Source organism: Pelobates fuscus, chromosome 4, assembly GCF_036172605.1.
Source record: "Pelobates fuscus isolate aPelFus1 chromosome 4, aPelFus1.pri, whole genome shotgun sequence".
Taxonomy (NCBI): Eukaryota; Metazoa; Chordata; class Amphibia; order Anura; family Pelobatidae; genus Pelobates; species Pelobates fuscus.
The window spans coordinates 337274588-337302014 of record NC_086320.1 but is presented as its reverse complement, the minus strand read 5'-3'; the positions used below and the strand labels follow the sequence as shown (position 1 = coordinate 337302014).

The 27427-nt window shown below is 37.5% G+C and overlaps 1 protein-coding gene across 1 annotated transcript in view; it reads right to left on the bottom strand.

The window, feature by feature from the left end:
• The window catches only part of SLC25A13 (solute carrier family 25 member 13), a 120315-nt gene that overhangs the window by 48538 nt on the left and 44350 nt on the right, over window positions 1-27427 (bottom strand). Inside the window, exons 6-13 of the mRNA XM_063452429.1 lie at window positions 24136-24282; window positions 21670-21808; window positions 17790-17883; window positions 17570-17654; window positions 12056-12143; window positions 11494-11652; window positions 4285-4337; window positions 3042-3122 (exon numbers count right to left, since the gene is read on the bottom strand). Of these exons, the coding sequence (XP_063308499.1) occupies window positions 3042-3122; window positions 4285-4337; window positions 11494-11652; window positions 12056-12143; window positions 17570-17654; window positions 17790-17883; window positions 21670-21808; window positions 24136-24282 (846 nt within the window). The remainder of the gene's footprint in view (window positions 1-3041; window positions 3123-4284; window positions 4338-11493; window positions 11653-12055; window positions 12144-17569; window positions 17655-17789; window positions 17884-21669; window positions 21809-24135; window positions 24283-27427) is intronic.

Sequence of the window (27427 nt, the reverse complement as noted above, 5' to 3'; positions counted from 1 at the left end):
TCTTCACAGTTTCTGCTCTCAGAAGTCAACCAAAATTGGCAACCAATGCGGCCATTGACTATCAGCCCTCCTTTTTGATAAAGTTCTCTCATTCAGTCAATATAGTCCATATACAAACCTTGCTACTTTCATCTTAAAAAAATAAATAAAATAAAAAAACAAAACAAAACCACATGACATTTTAGATGCAACAGAGCTCTTTTTCATGCATTCATTGCTCATCGATTACTGCAACAAAGCCTTCACTGCTTTTACACACACAACTGCAAATCATGTTGTCAAATACATTTTCCCTATATGCTTCTATGTATATACTGCTCCACTTCAAATCCTAAAAGAGGAATTTAAAGAGCATCACTTGTGATCAATCTTACGGTTTCATGCTAGGGAGAATGCACAAAAATGATGCTAGCTAAAGTGCTAGGAAACGCATTAATGAAAAGTGGCTTTAATATATTTTTTTTGTCTTTGTAGTTTTGTCATCTTTATTGTTATACAAAAGGCACTACAAACATGTCACCCTGCCTCCAAGTGATACTTTATGATCCTTCCAACAACTTCTAGCGTGCACACTAGTGAGAACGCATTCTCCAGGTAACACTATATGCTAATCTAAATATGCATTGGCAATTTTATCAGCTCAGGGATAGGCTGGTTTACCTTATTTTAACTTGTCAGCCATAGTTGTTTGTTGAGCCGCAATTCTGCATTATTATTTGCAAAGTGCCAGAATATTCTGCAGTCCTGTGCCATGGATGGATGAGGCATACAAGTAAATTCAACAAGGTAAATTTGACTTGCAGAAACAAGCGGGATGGAGACCCTGCTCAAACACGTTTACAATCTAAATGTTTTTCTACGTGTGTATATATATATACTAATGGATAAAATGTGTCCACTCTGGTATGCCCTGTACATTTAATTAGATTTACTGCCACTGTGCCAGACCTATGATGGATGCTTTTCTGTACATTCAGTGCTATGAAGATGCTAGACGCTAAACTTGCAGTTATCACACATCTTATTAAAAAAATCGTATAGGCATAGGTCATCATATCCTTTGAAGAACGGGTCTGACCCAATTGCTTCTCCAATAAAAAGGTGGTAGAAGGGGAATGTGCTGCCACCACCATTGGCGATACCAGTTCTGTTTATGCAAAATATCGGGATATCTGATGCTGGAATTTTGTGATTCTGTTTTCTTTTTATAACTTTTTGCATGCATTAAAAAGTCTGTTTTAAATAAAATGTGCTATCCTATATATATATATATATATATATATATATATATATATATATATATATATATATATATATATATATATATATATATATATATATATATATATATAAATAAAATATTAACCCTCTGCTTGTTTGGGAACAAAATATGCTATTACAAGTAGGTCTTTGTGGAAAGTCTGAAAGGAGGGACAATCAAGGTGCCTTATGTGAAAACACAAAGCCTTTATTACATTTTTGCTTTAATGTCCCCAAATAAATAGGCACAGTAATGAAAGACTGTTTTTTTTCCCCTGTGTCGTCTTCTTCCAGGAATTCTCACAGGGTTACAGAACAAGGGACACTACCTGGAATTCAGCGAGAGGTCAGTGATCAAACAAAGAAGGCAAACAGCAGCCAAATCTGCACATGACATCTCCTTAGAATTACAGATTGTCCAAATTTCTCAATCGCGCATGACAATGGTGGCCAGCTCTGCCTGCTACTTTTAAAGAGAGCCTCAAATAAAAAAGGCTTTACTTTCACTTAATGAAACATGAACACGATTTCAACCCCTGCAAAAGCAGAAACCGGGAAATGGGTGGTCAGTGGGTTAAACATGACTGATCAGAGGGAAAAAAAACACTTAATAGATTCTTTCTTTCAGTATAGAGTGCACTGATCTTTCAACAAGAGGTTGTCTGACCTCTGCAGGTATATTTTATGAGTAATGGAGTTTGTAGTTTCAGCATCACACTATCAGCTTTCAGTACACAATCTTTTTATATTTTTGGAATTACAGTGGAAATATGGAAGCTAGCCCTACTGGAGAATGAATTTGTTTAAAAAAAATAAAAAAAATAATAATAACCGGTACATAAAAAATACATAATCAAACCAGCGGTGCATTTGATTGCATAAAAGGAAACATATTATTCATGGATGGGAGAAAACATCAAAGATTATTCCACAACCTTCATAAATCATACTCTTAAATAATAAATGATCACTAATCCAGTCTCCAAGATATTTTCTAACATCATGTTAAATGCAGAAAGAACAGATTCTAGATCTAGGTGTCTTTTGAAACAGTGTCGTTGGAGAGGAGGAATGTGGGGAATCTAACAAAATTCAGAGATAAAGTTAGAATAACTTTGGGTTGTGCAAAACTCTTAGAAGTACTCATCTTTAAAAGGTTTGAAAACGTGTTTTAAAGAGATGATTTGGTAGATATACCCTATGTATCCAATGTGACAATTAGGCATAGCGTAGGACAAGAGTCCCAATCATTGAATCTGTACTTGTTTAACTATGATGCTATATGCAAGGCAAACTTCTTTAAATCTATAGCTTTTATTTCTAGTTATGCTTTTAATCTTACAGCATATATAAAGTGTAAAGAAAGCGGAGAGAACTGGTTTCTTTACACAATACCAAAAGCAACATCTTACCAAAGTGGCTTAGAGTGGTCAGATGATGCTCAGTGGTGCCCCTGCCCAATGCTGCCCGAGCCTTCTGTTATCTAGAAATTCAGATAGAGGAAGGACAGAGGGCAGAGTGATCCGGTGCTGTAACACAGACTTTGGAATTAAGTTTTTGTTTTTTTTACATTAAGAATGTCAACCTTTAATCAGTCTGGCCATTCCTCTCTGTCTCCGCCTATGAACTATTTGTTCTTGGGACATCGGGCACTTATTTTGTTTGATATGGAATATCTAATTATTACAAGGTATTTTTAAATGCGCAATAGAATATAATAGAATGCACAAACTGGAAGTTGTATTACAAGGTTACATGTTATATAGATTGAAATTACTTACACAGCCACCTGCCATGATTTCAGCCAGTAATGGAACACTACCGTCTTTAGTTCTAAATTTATCTCTTACAAAATCATTCACCTAAGAAACATAGATAAAATGTGTTAAATATAACATTTTGCATTATTTTTTTTTCATTTTTTTACAGGATCTGACGTGCAACTATTGTTTTAGGAAGAAAATGAAATACAGTCCAGTCATCCAAAGTTGGCAATTTGTTAAAGAATAATCAATGTTTGCACCACGCAGATCAGTTGCAGTCTAAGCTTTTAATAATTTTAGAAAGGTCACTATTTAACTGCACTAAGATCTAGACTAAAGCAAAGTGTCTGTTGGTTTTTACGATAATTGGGTCACACACTGCAATTACTATGGCTATTTAACTGCTAATTTACACCTGCTGTACAGGTAGAATTTCCATCTAACCTTTAGTTTGCGAACATTCCATTTCCCCCAACAAATTAATAACCCAAAATGTTTACTATGATCAACAGTGTATAAACAAATACACACATACATACATCTATATGTATGCACGCGCGCGCGCGCACACACACACACACGATTGTAGTAAACATTTCAGGTGATTAAGTTGCTTAAATTAAAATATTATTAACTTTCTGATTATATAACAGTCTCCTTTGCTCTTAGTTGTTGATGTCAGAGTTCAAAGGAGATTTTCTCCTTGACTGATCAATGGGAAGCTAGAACCTAGACCTTGTTATCAATAACAAATATTAAAAAGGCAATTCTGAAATGGCAGCCTCCATAGTGGAAATCCTCAAATGTTCAAGTAGTATATAGAACTGCTACAGTTTGCTTTGCTGAAAATATTAACCTGTTCGTAATCTTCTTTTAAAGGGATTTACAGGAAGATGTTAAAGATAACAGGAAGTGTTCCTGCCCTTATTAGAACTAACCCCCCCCAAAAAAAACCTTTTAGAAATGTGAGACAATCACAACTCCTGGATGGAGTAAGACATTGAGCCAAAAGAAACGAGAAAAGGCTCAAAATAAGCCTTTTTATAACATTACATCTATCGCTTTGGAATAGATTCTCAGACCTCCAACCTTCTTAACAAAAGTAGTTTTATAAAGCACTACAACTGCATGAAGTAATAGCCAGATAATTAAAAAATAATAATTCTCACAGTGAAGACAGAATAGATTTTGATCATTCATTTATCATTACTCAATATTCTTCAGAAAACATGCTTGTTTAGTAAAGTAAAAATGTACTTACAGTTAATTTAATAGCTTTTTCCGGAGCTACTCCAAGCAACTGAGGTAACAGACCTAAAAAAAAAAAAAAAAATGAAATTTTATACAGTGTTCCTTTAACGGCAATGGAAAGAAACGAGGGAACTGCGATTCATGCATCTAGAAGTGTACATCTTCTGCTCTGTCACACTTGCCCGGCAAAATAGTGGTAGTTACCAACACCGTCACACAGGAATCCTACTTTATAAATAATAATCTGGAGCGGTTATTGTTTAATGTGCCGGCAAATTCGGCAGCGCTGTACAATAAGTGGACTAACAGACAAGTATTTGCAACAAGACAAGTGGCGCGCAAGAACAGAAGGTGTTGAGGGACCTGCACAAACCAGCTTATATTCTATCTTCATTTAATTAAATGTATATCAATTTTGGATTTGTTTTTAAAATAGCGTTGGTCTCTGAATTCCTGGCAATTCACACTTACGTAAGTTAAAAAAACAAAACAAAAACCAACACAACCCTAAAAGCATTGGAACACCTCAAACTAGCTAGTTTAATTCAAAGTCAAATTCAAATTCAAGGTAAAAATTCAAATACATTTGGCTACATTGAGCTAACATTTTAAATTCAGTTTGAATTCCCAACAATTCAAAATTTAGTGTATAACCCTGTATTTTAGAACAATATCTGTGAGATGAATGTGAAGTGAGTTCTTCAATCAGTCTAACCAATATGGATGTGTGTTTCCAACATAAACAGACAACTGGTGCATCCCACAATATACTGTATATACTCGAGTGTAAGCCGACCCAAATATAAGCAGAGGCACCTAATTTTACCCCAAAAACCTGGGAAGTGGACTCTAGTATAAGCCTAGGGTGGGAAATGCAGCAGCTACTGGTACATTTCTAAATAAAATTAGATCCCAATAAAATTATATTAATTGAATATTTATTTACAGTGTGTGTATATAATGAATGCAGAATGTGTGTGTGTGTATATTATATATATATATTATATATATATATATATATATATATATATATATATATAATGAATGCAGAGTGTGTGTGTATATATATATATAATGAATGCAAAGTGTGTGTGTGTGTGTGTGTGTGTGTGTGTGTGTGTGTGTGTGTGTGTGTGTGTGTGTGTGTGTATATATATATATATAATGAATGCAGAGTGTGTGTGTTTGTGTGTGTGTGTAGTGTGTATATAATGAATGCAGAATTTGTGTGAATGAAGTGTGTGTATATATAATGCAGAGTGTGTGTGTGTGTATGTATATAATGAATGCAGAGTGTGTGTGTAAACTGGGTGGGGGGAGGGCATTTTTATTTTAGTATTTATATTATTAAATTACTATTATTTATAATATTATTTTAATATTTTTATTTATTAAATATTTAATTGTTTAACTTTTTTTTTGTCCCCCCCCTCCCTGCTTGTTACCTGGCCAGGGAGGGGGGATAATCCCTGGTGGTCCAGTGGTATGGGCTGAGCATTGGGGGGGGTAGCCGCAAGCTGTTACATACCCTGACTCGAGTATAAAAAATGTGCTGAAAAACTCTGCTTATACTCTAGTATTTACGGAAATTGTTAAGCACATATTTATTGTAGATTTCTGCAACAATATGTTTTGATCACACAATTTGTGTTATACATATAATGTATCACCAAGGGTTTGATTTCTGTGATCACAGGTTGGCCTACCTAAGGGTTTATGTGTTACATGTCCAGTTGTAGGTTCCAAAGAAAAAAAAAATCTCAGGCACTCGCTGTGATAAGTTAGGCAGGTTTAATGGACATCGCAACGTTTCGACCTGTACCCAGGTCTTGATCAGTTGTAGGTTGTCCACATCAAAACATTATATTCTTATTTGTTTTCCCACAACTTACCAAATATGTGCAATATTATAAACATGGGCACTATTTTTAGAAAAATCAGATTTATACCAAAATAATGAATTCTAGAAATATTCACAATAAGCATAAAGACAAAATGAAGATATACATGTCTGAGACTGTGCACTTTTTGTGATAATAGACAGGACTTCAACAAGTTAGGTGCAGCTGAAGGGTGAGTATACATAAATAAGCTGCGAGACAAGGGGTACATATTCATCTGTTCCTAAAAGCTAAAGGCGGATCATGCTAGCAAAGGGGCCTCAAATTTATTTATTTTTAGTTTTAAACCAAATACATGCATCTTACTTATTTAAAAAAAAAAAAAAACACCCAAATAGATGGCAGGAGGAATTTTTCCTTTAAGAGGACAAAATACAGAGGCTGACATCACCTGCACCATGACACTAAGCAATTAGCATGAGTTAAAGGCATCTAAACCTGCCTTTTCCGTAGACACTAACCAGACTCCAAAACCACATTCTGGATGACTGACTAATCGAAATAAAGCAGGCACCATGCTTATTGTTTAATCCTTCTGCAGGCTACATCACATGGCTGAATGTCACCGATTCAATGACAAGCAATGCCTTTCTCTGCCTGTCATTTTATTCCCCACAAAACAAAAAAAACATTTTAATAGGTCTACCTAGACCAGGGATAGGCAACCTTTGGCTCTCCAGATGTTGTGGACTACATCCCCCATAATGCTCTTACACACATAATGCTGGCAAAGCATCATGGGAGGTGTAGTCCAAAACATCTGGAGAGCCGAAGGTTCCCCACCCCTGACCTAGACTGTACACTTGAAAGGAGGACCCAAATCTATGATCTCTTGTATGTTTCGGAAAACATCACACTGTATCTTATGTGCGTAGGCTTTCCAGCTGTAACAGATGAAAACTGGGATATCCAACTGGCGACTATTAAATGCCCATTATGCAAGTAGCAAAATCGCTAACATAGCTGATGAGATAACTCAGCTGCTAAAGTTCTAGCTGCGGTGTCTCTGGATTATATTTAAACTACAGATTCGACGCCTAGCAGGGGGTCAATAAAGTCTTATTACGATTCTGAGCCACTGAGCGTGAGTTTTAGGTGGCGTTTCCCACTGAAAGAATAAAGGATGGGAGGAGTATTGTAAACCTCAGCAGTGTTCAGATCTTCTTTAAAGTGGAATTGTTACATGTTTTGTACATTCTGGATAAAGGACTTCTCATTGTGGTGGGCAGTGCCGGATAGATCTACCACTAAGAACCTGGTAGTAAAAACACATATTTGTCTACCAACACAATTGACTCTGGTGTGTTTGTGCAGCACATGCAGAAATTGTTCAGGTAATGTTTATTTTCCTGCATTTAAACACCCTGGATACACGTGTAGTACTGTTAAAAGGGACACTACAGTCACCTGAACAACTTCAGCTTAATGAGGTTGTTCAGGTGAGAACTATGGCTCCCTGCAGCCTCTCTCATGTAAACACTGTATTTTCTGAGAAAATACAGTGTTTACATTGAAAGCTAGGAACACCTCCAGTTGCAGTCACTCAGAGTGAACCAGAGGGACTTTGGAGTTGATGGAGGCATAATATGCCTCCATCCACCCAGATCTGCTGTCAGCAGAGCACAGCATCCTGTGATTCACTATCTCCTCCCTCTGCATGCAGACACTGAACTTTCCTCATAGAGATTCATTGATTAAATTCATCTCTATGAGGAGATGCTGATTGGCCAGGGCTGTGTTTGAATCATGCTGGCTCTGCCCCTAATCTGCCTCTTTGTCAGTCTCAGCCAATCCTATGGGGAAGCACTGTGATTGGATTAGGCAACCACATGTCAACAGACTGCATGTTTTTCTGAGTCTAACAGCATGCAGATTTACAGCTTCAGGCTTGAATACAGTAAGATTTTTACTATATTTCTGGAGGCATAAGGGGCCCAGGGGGCTAGATGGTGGTGTTAACAGTATAGGGTCAGGAATACATGTTTGTGTTCCTGACCCTATAGTGATCCTTTAATTAATTGTGCAAGCCTGTTTATTTTGCCAATGCTAAATGGGTTCTGAGTTCTATCACAACACTATTTATGGTGGATATGCTGCTTTTTACACACCGCCTGCAATTTTAAAATGGCGTCATCAAATGTAGACTCCATTGTTGGCATTAAGAGATTCCACCAATTTGTTCCCTACTTCAATAATGTCAGTGAGAAAATATCGATTCCTACTTTTTGATCCAAAATTAAGAATTTGTTTTATTCAAAATGTATTAAGTGGCAGGTCATATACTCGCTAGCGATGCAAAATGTGTTATTCGAATGTCCTAAGCTAGAACAAATTTCTAATTTTCATTGCCACATGGGGGGAAAAACCCACACCTTTCCTGATCAAAATACAATAATCTCTCATACAGATCATTTTGAGTCTAAAAGTGCTAAGGTTATACAAAGTAATAGCAGGACTTTAGACAAACCAAACTTCGCCATCCAGGTTATCCAACTACTGGATGCCCTAGAAACACAGGAGAGCAAGTATTGGTCCTGCAATAATTCCACAGGGCTTTGCCTAGACTGGAATAGCAGTGTGTGTGTGTGTGCTTCTCTATAATGCTCAATGTGCATGGGGTGTTAATCCCTTTAATGCTGGGAATGGGAGCCACACACAAAGCATGTTTACATGGCTGACCTTTTTGCTGATAAAACAAGCGGACTCAAAATGCTTAAGATGGGCTGGCTTATAACGTTGTGGATATTATACAATGCGTTACAGTCCGAACAAAATGTTCATGTAGGCCTGTGCAAACTGCACTTTAAAATTATTTGGCGGTGTTAAAAGGTTTATAGTGAATTCACTCCCTCCCCTCTTCTCCTGAAATGTTGCAAAGCTTATAAACTGGCCACTGTAATGACAACTAATATGAAAAGAGGCAGGGAGATTATAGGAACACTGGCAAACTTCACAGAGCTGTTTTCATTTTCACTCAGGAAACAAGAAACTGAAATATTTAGCAAAGGAAATCCCATGATTTTCATAATCCAGACACTTTGGCAAGGAGTCCAGATTAAGAAAACTTGAGACGTTAGGGGGTGTGGGTAGGTTTAGGGAACATGAATCAGCTAAATACATAACATAAAACCATCTTGTTTCATGTCATTTCCTTTTTACACGTTTAAATCTGTACTTTCCTGGATTTATTGGGTTACGAGATCTAAATTAAATTTTCATTAATTTTCATTTATAAGTATTTTTTTTCATTTTGTGTTTTGTATTTAAACAATTTTTACACACATTTCTGTTTTCTATTATTGAAATGGGGAGGGACTTCAGAAACGTTATAAAGTGAATCAGTTTTAAATAAAAGAGAGTTCACTTGACATTTTGTGTTTATGTTCCATTTAGTTCTGGAGTTTCATTAATAGCTCCATCCATTAACCCACCTGACTCTCCAGACCTGAAGTAATGTTGTCTATGAAATACTTGGGAATCCTAGACACAGAACCCAGGCTTAGATGCTATTCTGGTGACCAAAAAAAAATTAAGTCCAACTGCAGCTGGATAAAATGTTAAACCTAAATATTTGCTTTAGAACGTCTCTAAAAGTCCTCTCCTGAGGTTGGAATATACGACCCAGGACAGTTGATTAAAGAGGGGTGTATACTAGGTTCCCACAATGTATTTTGGCCCACATCGAAGTGGAAGATGGAGGGGATTATGAAAGATGCATGTTCGCATTAAGTTACATTTAAAGGAACATGAAGTCCAGAAAGCATGATTTGTTTTGTTTTTCAGGAATAAATGTTCCCTGTTTTTAAAGTGGCCTCTGTCCACTCCCTGTTCTGTGGAAACATTGAAGATAAATATATTGTACTTACCTTCTTTCCAGTGCAGAGACATGCGCCACTGCAGCATCCAGTTCTGCTTCCTTCTTCGTCAGTAAGCATGGCAACGTTTTCTCTCCAATCTAATGCTTTTCATAAAGAAGTATTGGGGATGATAAGCACATTCACACCCATGCTCTGCGCCTCAAATTGAATGCTCTCTATGAGACGCATCAGAGGAGGTGACATGCGAGAACCAAGTCTGAATCTGCTGTCAGAACCGAAGCGCCTCTAGCGGCTGTCTGGAAGACAACCCTTCAATAAAATACTATCTGCTATTAACGTATCTGCTAAACAGCAATGTTTTACATTGCAGTACTAAAACCGCATGGCCACTGAAACCAGACCACTTTCTTGATGTTAGGCAGTCTAGGTGTCTATAGCAATTCTTTAAAGAGAATTCAATGAATGTTGGGACAAAGAGTCAATATGAGGTGTGAAAACCAATGAAATGTTTGAAAGCTGATATCAGATTCTCAGAGGTGTGCAAAACAAAGACAAAGGACAGTTTTGAAATCCTGTAATGCGTTAATGTACTGTTGTAGGCAATGCTTTATCCTCACTGACATACTGTGGAACCATTGTAACAAACTATGGTGTGGACTTTAACTTTATTGAAGAGCTTCCCTAGTTCATTTTACCAGTTACCCGAACACAATAAGTTTCCCCATGGTTCGGTATTTTCATTTGACCGAACACCGACCACCCCCCTGGCTCGTTAACTTCAAAAGAAACACTTAGCTCAAGTGCCATTTTGTCTCACGAACGCAGGAACTGTTTTTCGGATGCTTTGCCTTGCAAACCCCGGGAAAATCATACCGTTGCCTGCCCCGTTCCCACATAAGTCAGGAGAGCGCTTTTTGGTGAAAAAAGACACTTCCGAACAGGGAGAACATTCGTTCACTACTAGCCAGGGGGAGCCTTCATTTATATTCGTATAGGAACTCCCAAAAGTTGACCGGCAGCTGCCTCTTTTCCTCTGGACATATTTTGGGAGTTGGGGCATTTCAGCAACTTGCAAGAGACATGTAATATCAATAGCTTGCCTACTTTCAAATTTTATTTTAGCTAGAAATTAGCTTGGCCTTACATACCATCCTCCCCTATCCATTCCTTTCAGCCGCATTTACTTTTATGGCATCATTGTGGCATTCACTTAAAAACCTCGAATGAGGTAATATGACAGACTAAAGAACACATAGTGTATAAAACTTGTTTTGCAGTGAACTTGGAAAAGAGCCCGTATTGGCAGGTATGTTTCAGGCACTTTCTGGTGTGATGAGAAGTCAATGCAAATGTTGCAAACCCAACTTGCAACAAAAACGAAAGAACTCAAAGGTGTTTTTTTTGTTTTTGTTTCTATTACTTTATATTTTGGGGGTAAACAGCCTGCGGTGTCCTTTTACAAATGTATTCCACAATGTATCCCATACATCTTTAACTGACCTCTGTAAAGTCCAAAGAAGCCTTCATATCGCAGCACCTTCTTAAAACAATCAAAACTGTTCTTGTACATCAGTTCTCCTACAAACGATCCTGTCGATCTCTGATTCTGCATCCGCGTTTTCACCAAATCAATCGGATAGACAGCAGTAGCGCCAACAGCTTTTGGGAGGAGACGGAGAACATTTTTTATTAAAAAAAAGTAAGAAAAAAAAAGTGCACAAATACAATCATCTTAACTGCACGTTCCATTTGGTTACTTTTCATAAACTTAATGAGGTTACATTAAAGGCTTGTCAAAAATTTGATTAAAAGAGATCAGTAAGTTTTTGTCCCTTTAATAACATTATAAACTTGTTTTGAGCTAAGCAAGTTATTGGTACAAACCCTAACCCTCTCGAGGCCACGAAACACAATGGATCATGCATATAATACCAGCAATGTCAATGACCCGTGGAAAGAAACTCTTGCTAGGACAGACAGGCAGAGCATTGTGCATCTAAACTCCAAAGGGGTGGAGTGAGTGATAATGAAGATAAAATGGTTACATTCAACCATGACTAACCTCCTGCGATTGAACCAAGACCAAATCTGTAAGCCGACTCAGCCACTTGCATAAGAACCGTCCGAGACACTTCACCTGTGCCTTGATGCTTGACATGGAGAGAGAGGGGAGGAAAAAAATAAATAAAAATAAATAAATCCATATTTAAAAAAAATAACATCAAATTATCAAAAGTTTTACAAGCAAGCGGTATTTAGCAGCCATATGCGAAATCTTTCCCGAACAAATTGGCGAAAACTGCAAAGCGAAACTTAGAGGAGTAAGGAGGCAGGCATGTTCTAACCAATCTGCCATATACAGATATAAACACGAACAAAAGGCTACAAGTACCAGTGTTGTCCAGCTATTAATTTAGAAGACAAAACGATTCTTAGGAACACTATAGTTCCCCAGATATTTGTGAACTACCATTCCAATGATGCTGAGCATGACTAAAGATGGCTACATTACAACACTACTTAGAAAAGTGTAAATTGCATTTTGGGACTTTAGAGATCACAGGAGTAGGTGGGCACATTTGTTTGTTACGTGTGTAAGCTCCCAAAACGACTTAAATTTCAAAGCATCATGGGAATGTAGTTAACAATACAGTACAGCGCTATTGGCAGCCAATAATGATCTACAAGCACTGGCAGGGATGCACTGGATGCGATTATAAAAATTTATTAAAATATATTGCTTCTTTTTCAGGCCAGCTGGGTGTAATATTAAAAAGCTTGAAACAGCTAACAGGCAGTCAGATGGACAACAGTGGCCTGGACAAACCAAACCACTAGCAAAGTACACAGAGGGAAAAAAAAACAAACTAAACTTTCATTTTCGGTTAAACAAACACCCAAACAGGTTTGAATGAAAAGGAAACTTGATGCGGTGCAGTAGAAAACCATTTATGTATACACTGGTTCGTCTGAAGGAAATTACATATGAAAAGCTTCCCTCAAGTAAGGTTATACATGCACTTTTTCCTTAAAAAAAACTTGTATTAAACAAATTGTTTGATTGTTCCACTATTTGATTTAAAACTGTTTACTGAACAAAAAAACAAAACAAACACAAACACAAACATGCAATAGAAGAGGTCTTCCTGTCTTTTCAAACATATCGATGGCAAATAAATCCGTCATTCTTAAAATATATTTAACCAGAATTTACCTTAATCTCTATTTTAAAATAAAATAAAAAAATATTCCTTTTTACAAATTATATTTCTTAAAACAAAACACACAAATGCAGGCCAAAAAAAAAAAAAAAAAGTAAAAATTCAAAAGTCTAAATTTGACGTGTGGCCAGCCAGCAGGTTAAGACATACCAATAGCGTAGCGAAAAGCAGCAGCACTACTGGACAAGACCAAGAAGAAGGCCAGAATATTTTTTTTATCTTTTGGCAGATAATGGATTTAATTTCATTATATACATCTCTTTGTCTATAAGATATCCCTAGTAACCCAAGTTTACGTTTCAGCATTAAAAGTGGGTCTTAAACATTACTTAACCCCTTAAGGACACATGACATGTGTGACATGTCATGATTTCCTTTTATTCCAGAAGTTTGGTCCTTAAGGGGTTAAAAGGACCACTATAGGCACCCAGACCACTTCAGCTTAATGAAGTGGTCTGGGTGCCAGGTCCAGCAAGGTGTAACCCTTTTTTCTATAAACATAGCATTTTCAGAGAAACTGCTATGTTTATAAAAGGGTTAATCCAGCCTCTAGTGGCTTCCGCGCTTCTCACTGTGATTTTCACAGTGAAAAGACGCCAGCGTCCATAGGAAAGCATTGAGAATGCTTTCCTATGGACTGGCTGAATGCACGCGCAGCTCTTGCCGCGCATGCGCATTCAGCCGAGGAGGAGGAGAGTCCCCCGCTGGAGAAAGAGGTAAGTTTTATCCCTTCCTCACCCTAGAGCCCGGCGGGAGGGGGACCCTGAGGGTGGGGCCACCCTCAGGGCACTATAGTGGTCCTTTAATAAATGCATAATGCATTCAGCTATTTTGCATGTTTGTAATGATTTGCTTCCACTTATCTAAGCTACCTTTTGTAATTCTTCCTGTCACATTTTTACCAGCATTGTATCATACGGTCAATTTCTGACTTGTAGCTCACTTGTCATATTCTTCAATATAGAGGATTTTAAAAGGACAATGAAAGCACAAAAAACAATTTTAGGATAATGAAGCAGTTTTGGTGTGTAGATCATGACCCAGCAGTCTAACTGCTTAATTTTCTGCCATTTAGGAGTTTAAAATCATTGTTTTTACACATCGCTAGCCACACCTCCCCTGCATGTGACCTATATAGTCTATGGAGACGATTTACATTTCCTGTAAAGAGAAACCTAATGTTTAAACTTCCTTTACTACACGGTCTGTTTAACTCAGAATTTATTATCTCCTACAGTAAAAGCGTGCAGGAGCCTCCTGTGTGATTAAAGTTCAATTAACAGAGCAGGATATAAAACTATCTAAATTGAACTCACTGTGTCGACTGTAAAACGTAACCATTTATTTTATGTTGCCTGTGTGCCTCACAGTCAGGGGAGGTGTGACTGGGGCTGCCTGCACACCCAAGTTTGTAAAGCAGGGGTGGCCAAAAGGTAGATTCTCAGATGTTCTAAGACTACAGCTTCCATTATGCTGTGTCATTCCAAAGGCATTCTAAAGGCGTGTAAAGCATCATGGGAGTTGTAGTTCTGCAACATCGGGGGGCACCCTTTGACACAGCACCAGCATGTGCTGGCTATGGCAGATAGAAGTTAGAAGTTAGAAGTTCAGAATGGCATGGGATCTCTAATGAAGGAGCAGACATGAACTTTGGCACCATTGGTTACGGATTATTTTGTATGGACTCTATAGCAACCAATCAGGTGATAAGACACTTTACCGGATTATTCACTAAAGTGAGAATTCAAAGTGAATTTCATGTTTAAGGTTAAAATGGCCAAACTGGAAAAATGATCTGTCAGCCATGCTTTAAGTTCAGCTATTCTGGCCTTTAAGCGGCACTGTCACCCCACTTTCTTTATGGAATACTCATACTGACTGTGTTGGAATTTCACTGAAATTAAATGTCATAAGATATACTGAAGTGCATCAATGTAAAAAGATAATGGACACCGCACTCTCCAGGCTTCTAGTGGGGGCTCAGGACCAGATGTTGGCCAGGTCCCACTTCCAGATATAGAAAATAAATATTGATCCAGGCATTTAAGGATAAAAGCCAAAGTGTCAGCTTTATTTCAATTAAAACAGCAGCAACGTTTCGACCCAGCACAAAGACCCTGCTGGGTCGAAACGTTGCTGTTCAGCTCTAAATAAAGCTGTTATTTTGGCTTTTATCCTTGAGTGCCTGGATCAATATTTATTTTCTATAGACGATACACTGAGACAAAGTATGCACTACTTTCTGTCTCAGTACTTTTCCTACGCCTGACAATTGTTGATACAGAATTACCACTGTCAAGAAGTGTCAATGCCCCAGCCATCATGAGTGATGGCTGCAGGGAACTGGATCCATCTATCTATGGATGATCCTGCACTCTCGCAGGATCCGTAGACCTCAATGCTGTACAGCAGTGACGTACATTCCTGGCAGAAGAGGATGGCGATTCCCCCGAGGGTAAGTTAAACTTAACTTAGCCTGCCCCAACCCAGCCACTGGACCCCCAGCAGCGATGCCACTGTCATGGGTCTTAGCAAATTATGCAAAGTGACAGTGCTGCTTTAAATCTGAAATTCAATTTGATTTCACATTGCATTCTCACTTTCGTAAATAACCCTGTACAGATCAATAAAACCTTTAATCATAATAAAAACTTGTACTTTCACCAATACATTCCTAGCCAATTTGGCAAATATTCCATCTTCTTGATAGATCACCACAAGCTCAAAAGAAACATGATATGCGGATTTATCAAATACACAGTGTGGCTCAGCTAAGAGGTGTGAAATAAGCCTTATAAATGGGCTTATCGAATCCCATTCTGCAGCATGCATGTGATCAACACACCACCTCACATGTGAACTAACTTGGAATCTAGAATGCGGTGTAAGATCCCCAGCAGGCAAAAACCAAACAAACGTTTTCACAATTGAGACACCCGATGCCAAAACTGTGCAAAGCAAAGGAGCAGTTATTAAACGGCACAGAAAGAGCACAGTTCTACCACTACATTTTAACATCCAAGCATGGTGCTGATTTTGGACGCACCTGGCAACACCATGGCTTCTGTGTTCCGCTGCCTCCCTTGAGCCAGCAGCCTTCTGTACAGATACCTGATCAAAAGTTATCCCACACTTAAAATTAAAAAAAACACACTAGGTTTGTGCATCATTTACCGTGGCATTGCAGGCTTCATGATTTCTCTCTGAACACCCACGTACCACTGTTTAAAGGTTTAGTAGTATATTGGAACAGCATACAGTGACACATTACCTGTATGCATGCACAAATTCTAAAATCTGCCTGTTGTGACTTTATTCCTATGAAAAGTTCTGCAATTTTCTAGAGAAACTGGTAAATGATAACAGCAGTGGGACAGCCAACCCATTTGCTGCAAATAATGTGTTCAGCCAATGAAAATCCAAATAAGATTCAAATCTGAAATATACAAAAATACGAAGAAAAACTACTGGTGGCAGTGTTTCGGCTATCAAATGCAACCTTCCCTGAGCATTAAAACTAAAATTGCATTGTATACATATAGGATTTTTACATAAATGACTCTGGGAAATATTGACATCTGGCCAAAAAAGTGCAGCTCGTCCAGTCTTGTTCCACATTTCAGTGGAGAGGCTTAAACAGAGGCACTAGAACCCTTTGTACTTGGAACCTCAGTTAGATTTAAATCCAACGTCAGTGTTTTTTCATTTTACAAACAGAATTTCAAACCAAATGCATTTGTAAAGAAATCTGAAAAAAAAAAAAAAAACACCTCTAATGTGGGAAAGAAATAACAGATAAAATGATAAATGCTCAACTTGAATTTTTTTTATTAATTAATTAGAGCACAAGTAAATACATTTAAAAATAAATAAATAAATAAATAAATGTTATGATGACACTTTGACTTGTTTCTTTTAGCATGAAGTTTTTTATATATATGGCTATTCATTTTATCTAAACGTTGGTCTGATGTTAGTCCTCCTATAACAATAAAACATTAAAAAATGAGTTTAAGAAAAAAATAAAAGTTAAAATAAAAAAAATTATAAAAGTTGTCTGGGTGCCTTTAGATCTCCCTTAAAATATAAATTTGCAACCAACACTTAACTTTTTGCTAGCAATCCAGTTGTACAAAAACCTCACATGACGGTTCTGCTTGAAAATATCTATACATTTGCTAGTACACTGTACAGATTAATAGCATACTCAACAAAAAGTGGCACTATAGGATTTATATTGCAGGTGCAAAAAAATGAGAAGTAGAAAAAATAATAATTGCCATTTTAAAAATAAACTGCAGTATTTTTACATTACAACTGCAGAGCACAAACACAACATAACACATTTTCAATACCTGTCTTTGAGCCTCTGCCAAATTATAAGGCAAAGCTCCCTCTTCCAGGGGAGCAATTCTTTCAATATCCGCAAAAGTCATTCGCCTGCAGATGCAAAACGACAATTATTTTAATGATAAATACAACACACGCATTGCATTGGGAGGAGGAGTAAGGAAGGCCATGACTTCTAATCAGAATAAAAAAAACAAATATAGCTAAATAAAACCGTTTACATACCCCCTTGGCTCATATAAATCTGCTAATTGGAACAGTATGTCAACTTCCATGGGTGTAACTTGACCAAATCTCTGCGCAGCCAACACAAACTCCTCTGAAAAAGAAAAACAGAGACAGAAAATTAACTGGCAAGCATCACTTCAAAAGGTGTGGGTGTGTATGTTAAAGGAACACTCTATTGCCAAAATTTATTATTTTTTTCAAATCACTATTTAGTAGATGTACCCCGATTAAAAACATGTTTGCATGTATTTATGCACGGTTTTCATTGAGGGTATATCTAAAAACAGTTTGCAAACGCTGCAGATCTCTTGTCTGCAGCCTGTGCAAGCCCTTTACTCTCTCCCGGGACAGACGGGGAATATCCCAATCAGATGCTTCGAATTGAGAAGCCTCTGGGCGGAAGCAGAGACTAAGTTCACCTGGAATTCCCCGGATTTCCTTTGAGTTTTAACACTCCTTGAGAAGTAGGGAAGGCAGGCCGCGCTATCACAACGTGCTGGCCACTTCCGTTAGCTTTGAGAAGCTAATGGAAGCAAAAGGAAAACTCCATTGCTTTTTGATTGAAACCAGCATTTAGGTACACAGTCACAAATGTGACAGTTCAGTGCTTAGTGTGTGGAGTGAACATAGAGTTCCCTGAAGTGGAATAAAAAAAAGTAAAATTAAAATCTGAAGCTCATCAGAACATGCTCAGTAAGGTTAATATTTGCATAATTCTTTATTAACTGTAGAAGGTTACGGTTTTAAATTGCAGTGATATTTTAGGAGCCTGAATACCCCAACTGACTGGTCGATTATAATAAGAAGCATCCCGAAGAGGTTAATTTTACCAAAATAGGTCTGTGCATGAGAATACAATCTATGGTATCTACGTTTAAATTGGGGAAATTTTATATATTTTACTTGGAGGGTTTTTGTCGTAAGGAGGGAAAACCAACGCACTTCGGCGTAAAGAATACACAAGCAACGTATACCCTTAATGGAAGCGAATTAGGGATAACAACACACGAAAAGGACTTGGGAATTGTTATAGACAACAAACTATGCAACAATGTGCAATGTCAATCAGCAGTGGCCAAGGCCAGTAAGGTATTGTCATGCATGAAAAAGGGCATTCATTCTCGGGACGAGAATATCATTTTGCCTCTCTATAAATCACTGGTAAGACCACATATTGAATATGCTGTGCAATTTTGGGCACCTGTTCTAAAGAAGGATATCATGGCACTAGAAAAAGTGCAGAGGCGGGCTACAAAATTAATAAAAGGAATGGAACATATCAGCTATGAAGAAAGGTTAACAAATTTAAACCTATTTAGTTTAGAAAAACGTCGCCTGAGAGGGGATATGATAACATTATACAAATATATTCGGGGCCAATACAAACCATTGTGTGGAAATCTATTCACAAACCGGACTTTACATAGGACACGAGGCCATGCGTTTAGACTGGAAGAAAGAAGATTTCGTCTAAGGCAAAGGAAAGGTTTTTTTACTGTAAGAACAATCAGGATGTGGAATTCTCTGCCTGAAGAAGTGGTTTTATCAGAGTCCATACAGATGTTCAAACAGCTACTAGATGCATACTTGCAAAGACAGAATATTCAAGGATATAATCTTTCAATGTAGGGTAATAACTGCTTGATTCAAGGATAAATCTGACTGCCATTCTGGGGTCAATAAGGAATTTTTTGTCCTAGCTTGTTGCAAAATTGTGCTTCAAACTGGGTTTTTTTTTTTTTTTTTTTTTTTTTTCCTCTTTTGGTTCAACAGCAAAAAACAGGTGTGAGGAAGGCTGAACTTGATGGACGCAAGTCTCTTTTCAGCTATCTAACTATGTAACTATGTAACTATGTAACCCACAAAAATACACAAAGATATAACACCATTTTAATCTAAAACAACAAAAACTAGCCATTCTCTAGGAGTTGACACCAGCAAGCTTTATCCAATAAAATAGTAGAAAGAAAATAAAGGTCACATAATGATAAGTTACTCAAAATAATGGTAATAAAATACAAGTGTCTGATACGTAGTGAGATACTTCAGTGTCATATATAAGAAAAGGACTTTTACAACACTATGTCTCCATAAAACCTAGTTTAAAGATTCTGCCAATCGTATATCCCAATGGAGCTTGCGTCAGCACTAATTAAAAGCTTATTTAGCATGGTGCGAGCGCTCCAGGAGGAGGCAATGATATGGCTGTGGTTACAAGAGAGTGCTTCCCTCCATGAACAACTCTTTGATGCGAAGACCCCAAAAATGGGGAAACCGTAAATGAGGTCTAGAAAGAAGCGATAACATCATGTTCCAAGCTTGTAGACCAACTTACTGAACTGCCAAGAAAAGTAAACAGAATTTCTGAGCTGGCCTTGAAGGACATGCTAACGCTGCCAATTTGTAAGGAGACCCGCAAGCACAATACATACACTCGCTCTTCACCAAGCCTTTGGATTCACAAGTTCTATTTTTTCCCCCTCTTTAACCTCAGACCTGACAACAGAACTTCTAACATAGTAGAAGTACTTCAAACGGGAGATGAACACTAAACTGGGGTAAATGGATAATGAGTGAAAAGGGAGTCTTGTTTAATTTGGAGATTATATACAGAAGGTGAGTATTATCATGGCAAAACAGGTTCTATGCCAAGACATTCTATTGGTTTCCATTGTGATTGTACCTTATTTAGCACTTTGCTCTGGAATAGCACCTGTTTTTGCCTTGATAAATCTCTGCCTATTGTGTTAAAGGGATACTACTACAAGCACCATGACTACTTCAGTGATTTGAAGCGGTCATGGTACCTGAAGTCTGTATCTACAATGTTTCACGACGAAATGCTGCACTTATGGAATTTAACCCCTTTGGTAGTAGAGGTGTACTCCACCTCCAGCAGCATCATTAGCCAGCCTGGAACAATAGTTCTTGGCAGGCCAATGTCAATTGTGTACATATATCCAAGCACAGAGTTGCATTCATTGGCTGAAAGCAGTCAGGTGATGCTCTCAGCCAATGAATGGAGACCGTATTGGCATCTGCAGAAGCCTCATTCATGTCACCAAAGTCCAGACACCCTTCACCACGTCACCCAGGTAATTACCGATGAACGTCGCCATGGTACTCTTAGCATCATAATGGCTAGAGCAGGCTGTAGTGATTTTAATGGTTGGCAAAACCCTTTGATTCTAAAGTTTAGCAATTGTGTAGATTTGCAGACATCCAGTTACAGTGCTGAGAGACCAAAGAGATGCATGCAAACCACGGTCTCACTCTGTATCCTCTCTGATCTGTCCTCAATGCAAACAAATTTCCATTTCAAAGAGGATTCTAGGTGAGGCGCAGACATGAGAGGCAACTACTACAGCCAGCCTAGAATTTAAATGTTGGGAGAATATTGCATATCTACAAATCTATACACTTTCTATCTGAATACCACAAGGTACAGTTGAAGGTATTTGCAGATTAAAACTCTGTTATGTTACTCATGACAGAGAGCCTTTAATATTTAAATATTGTACCTCAAAAGCAGAATATGAAACGCACTTAGAGTGCATTTCGGAGATGTCTTGCATTTGGGCAGGAAGTCAGGATTTGTGAACGCACACTAGATGCGGTTTAGCAGGAAGCAGAGCTTCCAACCCAAGAGAATGTAAGATGGCTGCCACACCGATCATTGGTAATCCAGATAATGCATAAAAAAATAGGTATATACTGCTATGTATACATTACAAATTAATGAATGGAGACGATAGAACATGTAATATTTCATTTTATGTGATACAAAAAAAACTTTCTTTAAGGGGGAATTTTTTTGATCTTTTTATAAATTAATGTAGTATTTCAGAAAAGACATAATGAAAACCCTTTACATTACCTTTAGTGACTTCTACATCTTTTCTACTGCCAGCCAAGGTACTGTATATCTTCCTAATCAGCTCCATATTGTTAAGGAGGGAATTAAATCCATTGAAATAGGAAAAGCTGACTTGATGAGAAATGGTACCTCCTGCAGCCTAAAATAAAAGTTTGGAAAGACATTTAGTGGAAAGAAGAAAAAAATATATATATTATAGGATTAAATTAAGCAATGATAACAACTAAAAATAAAGAGAGACAACAACACAATGGACAGCTACGAAGAAATTTATGAAGACGACAATGTGAGCTGTCAAGAACAATATAAATTTGACTTGCTAATAAACTCCATCAAAGTCTCTCTCCCCGTGAGCATCTGAGGCTAACCATAACCAGGGAACACTGCTACCTAAGCAAACACACATGCAGGATTACACCAGCACATCGAGAGCGCAATTAAAGTGCCGACATTTCAATGTAACAACCTTAAAAATGTTTTATATGTATACTTATGGAATGTAATGAGTGAAACTTTTCAGGACCCTGTAGGTTTTGTGTCCAAGTCCAAGAAATTAAGAAATCTACTAGAGAACAAGAGATAAAATAGTGCAGAGAATGCTGCTGGAAGTGTAATTCATTCTACCTCCGCCAGTGCCAGTTGGGTGTCATTAGCCACCCCCAATTTTAGGGAGGCGTCATATGTATTGATAAAGAAAATATAAAAAAATAAAAAAATAAACTTTTCCGTATGTGAGCTGGTACGGAGAAGGGTGTTAATGGTTTGACTTAAGTATATTTGCTTCTGTATTTATTGTAATTTGCATATTTTGATGTAAATGTCAATAAAGATTATTATGTGGATAAGCCACCAGACCTAACCTTTCACTTACACCCTGTACTTATACATGGGATTGTGAACGTTCTATGAATATATATTAATGTGCAAGGATTACATCATTGAGTGATTCGGTTTCTAATCCAGTCCTGAATTTTTCTGTAGTTTTGATTCATTTTTCTTTTCTTACAAACATTCATTAAACCATGTATGTTTGAAAAGAAAAGAAAAGGAAAAGGGGAAAAGAAAAGAAAAGGAAAAGGGATAAAAAAAAAAAAATAAAAAAGACACTTTTAAAAACAAAATTGAAAGAGGAGGCGATTTCAAAATAATTCACCAACATGCTACCTTTACATAAAACCTTGCCGAGTATAGCAAGTCCCTAATGCTGGGAAAAGTTAAAACACATCAGATGGAAGCAAAATGAGCAAAAGGTGTAATATCAGCTCAAGTCAGGTTGGGAGCCAGTTATCATGTAGTAGGGCAAAGTGGATTTACTAAATTACAGACGGCAGACTGTATTTCCATGTTTTCATAAACAATTCCACTAAGAAAAAGTGAACTACAATAACTATGAACACCAATGCATTCTGCCATTAAAAAGACAAAAAAAAAAAAACACGTACAGATTTGAAAAGGCGAGTAATATTGATTTAAAAATAAATTACATAAATGATGTCAACATTCCACTCCCTATTAAAGGCAAAAACCAGACAAATGTGTCAGATTTGCAAAGCACTTTTACATAACTATATGTTTAACTTCTCTCTGTTACGCTGAAGCGCTCTCTCCTTTGTCCCAGCTTTTAACAGAGGGATGATTATAGCAATTGCACAGTCAGAGGAAACGTAATTGTTGAAGTTACTTAATTATATGATTAAGAATTACAATGAAAATAATTTCAAGAATATTTGTAAAATCTGAAACTACTCTGGTGGTGGAAACTGATGAAACACAGTCGCACTCAAACCAATTTTACTAATTAACTTGCTTGTTTAAAGCTTGGATGTTCTTAAAGGAAACACATGTTTTTTTTTATTATTTTTGTAGGTCGTTTTTTTTTTGTGGGTTTGTTTTTTTTCACACTGCTGCTGCTGCTTTGTATTCAATTCAGATTACAATTGCTGTATCCTGCAAAATAATACACGTCACGTAGACGTGCATTAACTATGAATTAATATTCAATTAGTTATACTTTATGTAAAATCAGTCTGTCCTGAAGTCTCTAGTTATTCAGTGATGGCGGATTGGGAACCTTCCTGTGTCTTTAACCCCTTAACCCCTTAAGGACCAAACTTCTGGAATAAAAGGGAATCATGACATGCCACACATGTCATGTGTCCTTAAGGGGTTAAGGACCAAACTTCTGGAATAAAATGGAATCATGACATGTCAGGCACGTCATGTGTCCTTAAGGGGTTAATGCCGTACTGTGAGTTTATTTAGAAATGCATTTATAAGCTATAAACCTGCTCCGCGAGCATGGCACATCTATAAGATACAAGGCATTTGACATGATACATAACCAATATTATAAATAGCAAAGATAACCCTTAAATTGATGTCTGTGTGTGCACCTGGATCAATAACTTTTGTTATAATTTCGGCAGCGCACGTGGTAGGTATGCAAAAGAAAACCACAAAACTTACAGCTACCAAACACTGCTCTACAAACGGGGTTAAGACGTGTGGTCGGATTGTGATCATGATATCTCTGAAGTCCATTGCATTGATTGTGCCAGTGTGATCAGTGTCGCGCTGTACGAATGCTTGCCTCGCGTGTTCCAGTTGTATTTCCTGTAAAACAAACAAAGGAACAAATTGCGAGGGTAATATTTTTGGCATTGAATAAATTTGTGGTAATTATCAAAAACTGCCTTAAAACTAAAATAGAATTCGTATTATTTAAAATAAAAGATTACATATATTATAGTCTCTGTATGCCTTCCTTTGTAATTCACATCTATGTACATTTGTATGTCAGTAAATAACTTTTTTTCAGTGCAAATCCTGATGGTATTGACTTTCTTTCTGGTGAGGGCATTATTTAAATCCTCTTTGGTCAAAAAAGCCAAGTAACTTTGCTCAGTTTGAACTGCTCCTCGGAGAGCATTTTGAGATGTTCATCATTTGGGCGTGACACGTGGATTTGTGAAGGAGTACTACTTTGTTAACTGCATGGTTCTTGATTGGATGAGCAATGCTTCTAAACAAAGATTTAAAAATGGCTGCCCCCATGTATCAAAAGCCAGAATATCCACTGAAAAAGATTCATTTTATGAAGTATAGGCATGCAGCATTTTTTTTGTTTGTTTAAATTTTAAATAATTCAAAATGATCACAGTTTTCCTTCACATATTTTTCTGGAAAAAAGACATACAAATTGGTGTTGTAGAGTATAACATGGCAGGCTAATAGCAATCAGTTCTCCATAAATAAGAGCAATTTGCCTCAAAAACAAATACAATTTTATGAGAGGACATATATTCCTTGACGTGTAATCAGATTCCGTACGAAATCACATAATGTATAGACAGATAAATATAAATAAAACAGTAGTGCAGGTATAGTCGTTCCATTTTCCTCCATTGCTTAATTGTCATTTTTTATTTTATTCGAAAAGGCACAAAAAAAAACTAATTCAAAAATTCAGTCTTGCTATATGGATATGCCGAAAGTAGGCCCAAAGACTGGACCCAGAATAAGCCTGCCGGCTGAAAGAACCAGGTATTTGCTGACATTTGTGTATTAAACTGTGAGCGACACCAATTTTCCAGAATATATCTGGAGCACGGCAATTCCCCTGTGGGAACAAGAGAGGGCTGCAGCTGCAAAGCCATGAAATATCATGCATTACTATGACGCTGGGCAAAAATATTAACCATACACATACCAATACATCTAGATGGGAGCTTAATGCTGAAAGCAACCTTGGATAGCCAAAATTAGAGATTGATTTATTTTTATTTTTATTTTTATACAAACTAAACATTGAAAGATTAATAAAAACATGTAATTTTTGAGAGTTTTATTTATAGATGAAATACTTGGAGACGATTGATATGTGATGAAGTTGGCCCCATGGTGAATCATTTTTAAGACAGAGGCATTTTTATATGTAGCCCACGTAGTACACAGATTTATAGACCTTGCTATTATTTTTTATTTTATTTTAGTTTTTTTGTTCATCTGGCAGAGCAGAGTGCATCTTTCATAATGTCAGATAAAGGATGTAGCAGCTCCCTACTTAAAGCACCGGTAACGTCCCACAGCCCACTGAGTGCGAGCATGTTAATTATGACCTTCATTCCAAGCTCTGCTCATAGGCTATTTCCAAACATTATACTTGATAGAAGTCCGTTACAAAGCAGAACATAAAAGTACATCAGGGACCCATCTGGTCCAAGTTAAGAGGAACATTAAAAGAATGGGATTTTACAGAAGTGATTCCTCACGTACACTGACTCCGGCTGCCTAGGGTTCAGGGTCTAGACACTGTAACAGAAGTATAACTCATGCTCACAACATAAAAACTTAAAACACTACCAAGTCACTGTAACAGATCAGCATGTATAACCTGGAAACAACAAGGAATCAGGGAATCTCCAGAATGAAGTCCTAACACCAAGAAGTAATGTATTGGACTTGGCAGAAAGCGGTGATACAAGACAAACTGTAGCCAAATTAAAAAAAAAACACTACATTATTTGTACAATGAACACAGCAGAGTTCTCAACATATATTTAGTATTTCTTTGTTCTGGTAGTGGAGTTTTTCCATAAACAGTGAATTGGAACGGAAACCTAAATTTGGACAAATTCTGAAAAAAAAAAAAACATCAGCTATAGTCACAGTGTGGCCATTTAAGTCTGAATATTTCAATTTACATTATTTGTCGTTTAGTGAATAAAACTATACATGTTAAAGGACCACTATAGTGCCAGGAAAACATACTCGTTTTCCTGGCACTATAGTGCCCTGAGGGTGCCCCCACGCTTTAGGGGGAGGAAGGGGTTAAACTTACCTCTTTCTCCAGCGCCGGGCGGGGGACTCTCCTCCTCCTCGGCTGAATGCGCATGTGCGGCAAGAGCCGCGTGCGCTTTCAGCCAATCTCATAGGAAAGCATTCACAATGCTTTCCTATGGACGCAGGCGTCTTCTCACGGTGAAAATCACAGTGAGAAGCGCGGAAGCGCCTCTAGCGGCTGTCAATGAGCCCGCGACTAGAGGCTGGATTAACCCTATTATAAACATAGCGGTTTCTCTGAAACTGCTATGTTTATAGAGAAAAGGGTTAATCCTAGCTGGACCTGGCACCCAGACCACTTCATTAAGCTGAAGTGATCTGGGTGCCTATAGTGGTCCTTTAACCCCTTAAGGACCAAACTTCTGGAATAAAAGGGAATCATGACATGTCACACATGTCATGTGTCCTTAAGGGGTTAAGGAGCGCTCTACGGCACTATAACCACTATATATATATATATATATATATATATATATATATATATATATACCATATATACTCATATATATATATACACCATATATACTCATATATATATATACCATATATACTCGAGTATAAGCAGAGTTTTTCAGCACATTTTTTGTGCTGAAAAACCCCAACTCGGCTTATACTCGAGTCAATTGTCTGTATTATGGCAATTTGTATTGCCATAATACAGACTGGGGGCTGTGGGGGCTGCAGAGATGTTACTTACCTCTCCTGCAGCTCCTGTCAGCTCTCTCCTCCTCTGCCGGTCCGTTCAGCTCTTCTGTCAGCTCACAGTGTAAATCTCGCGAGAGCCGATTTACACTGGGAGCTGACCGAGGTGCTGAACGGACCGGCGGAGGAGGAGGGAGCTGACAGGAGCTGCAGGAGAGGTAAGTAACATCTCTGCAGCCCCCACAGCCCCCTCCTACACAGTGCCCATCCACTG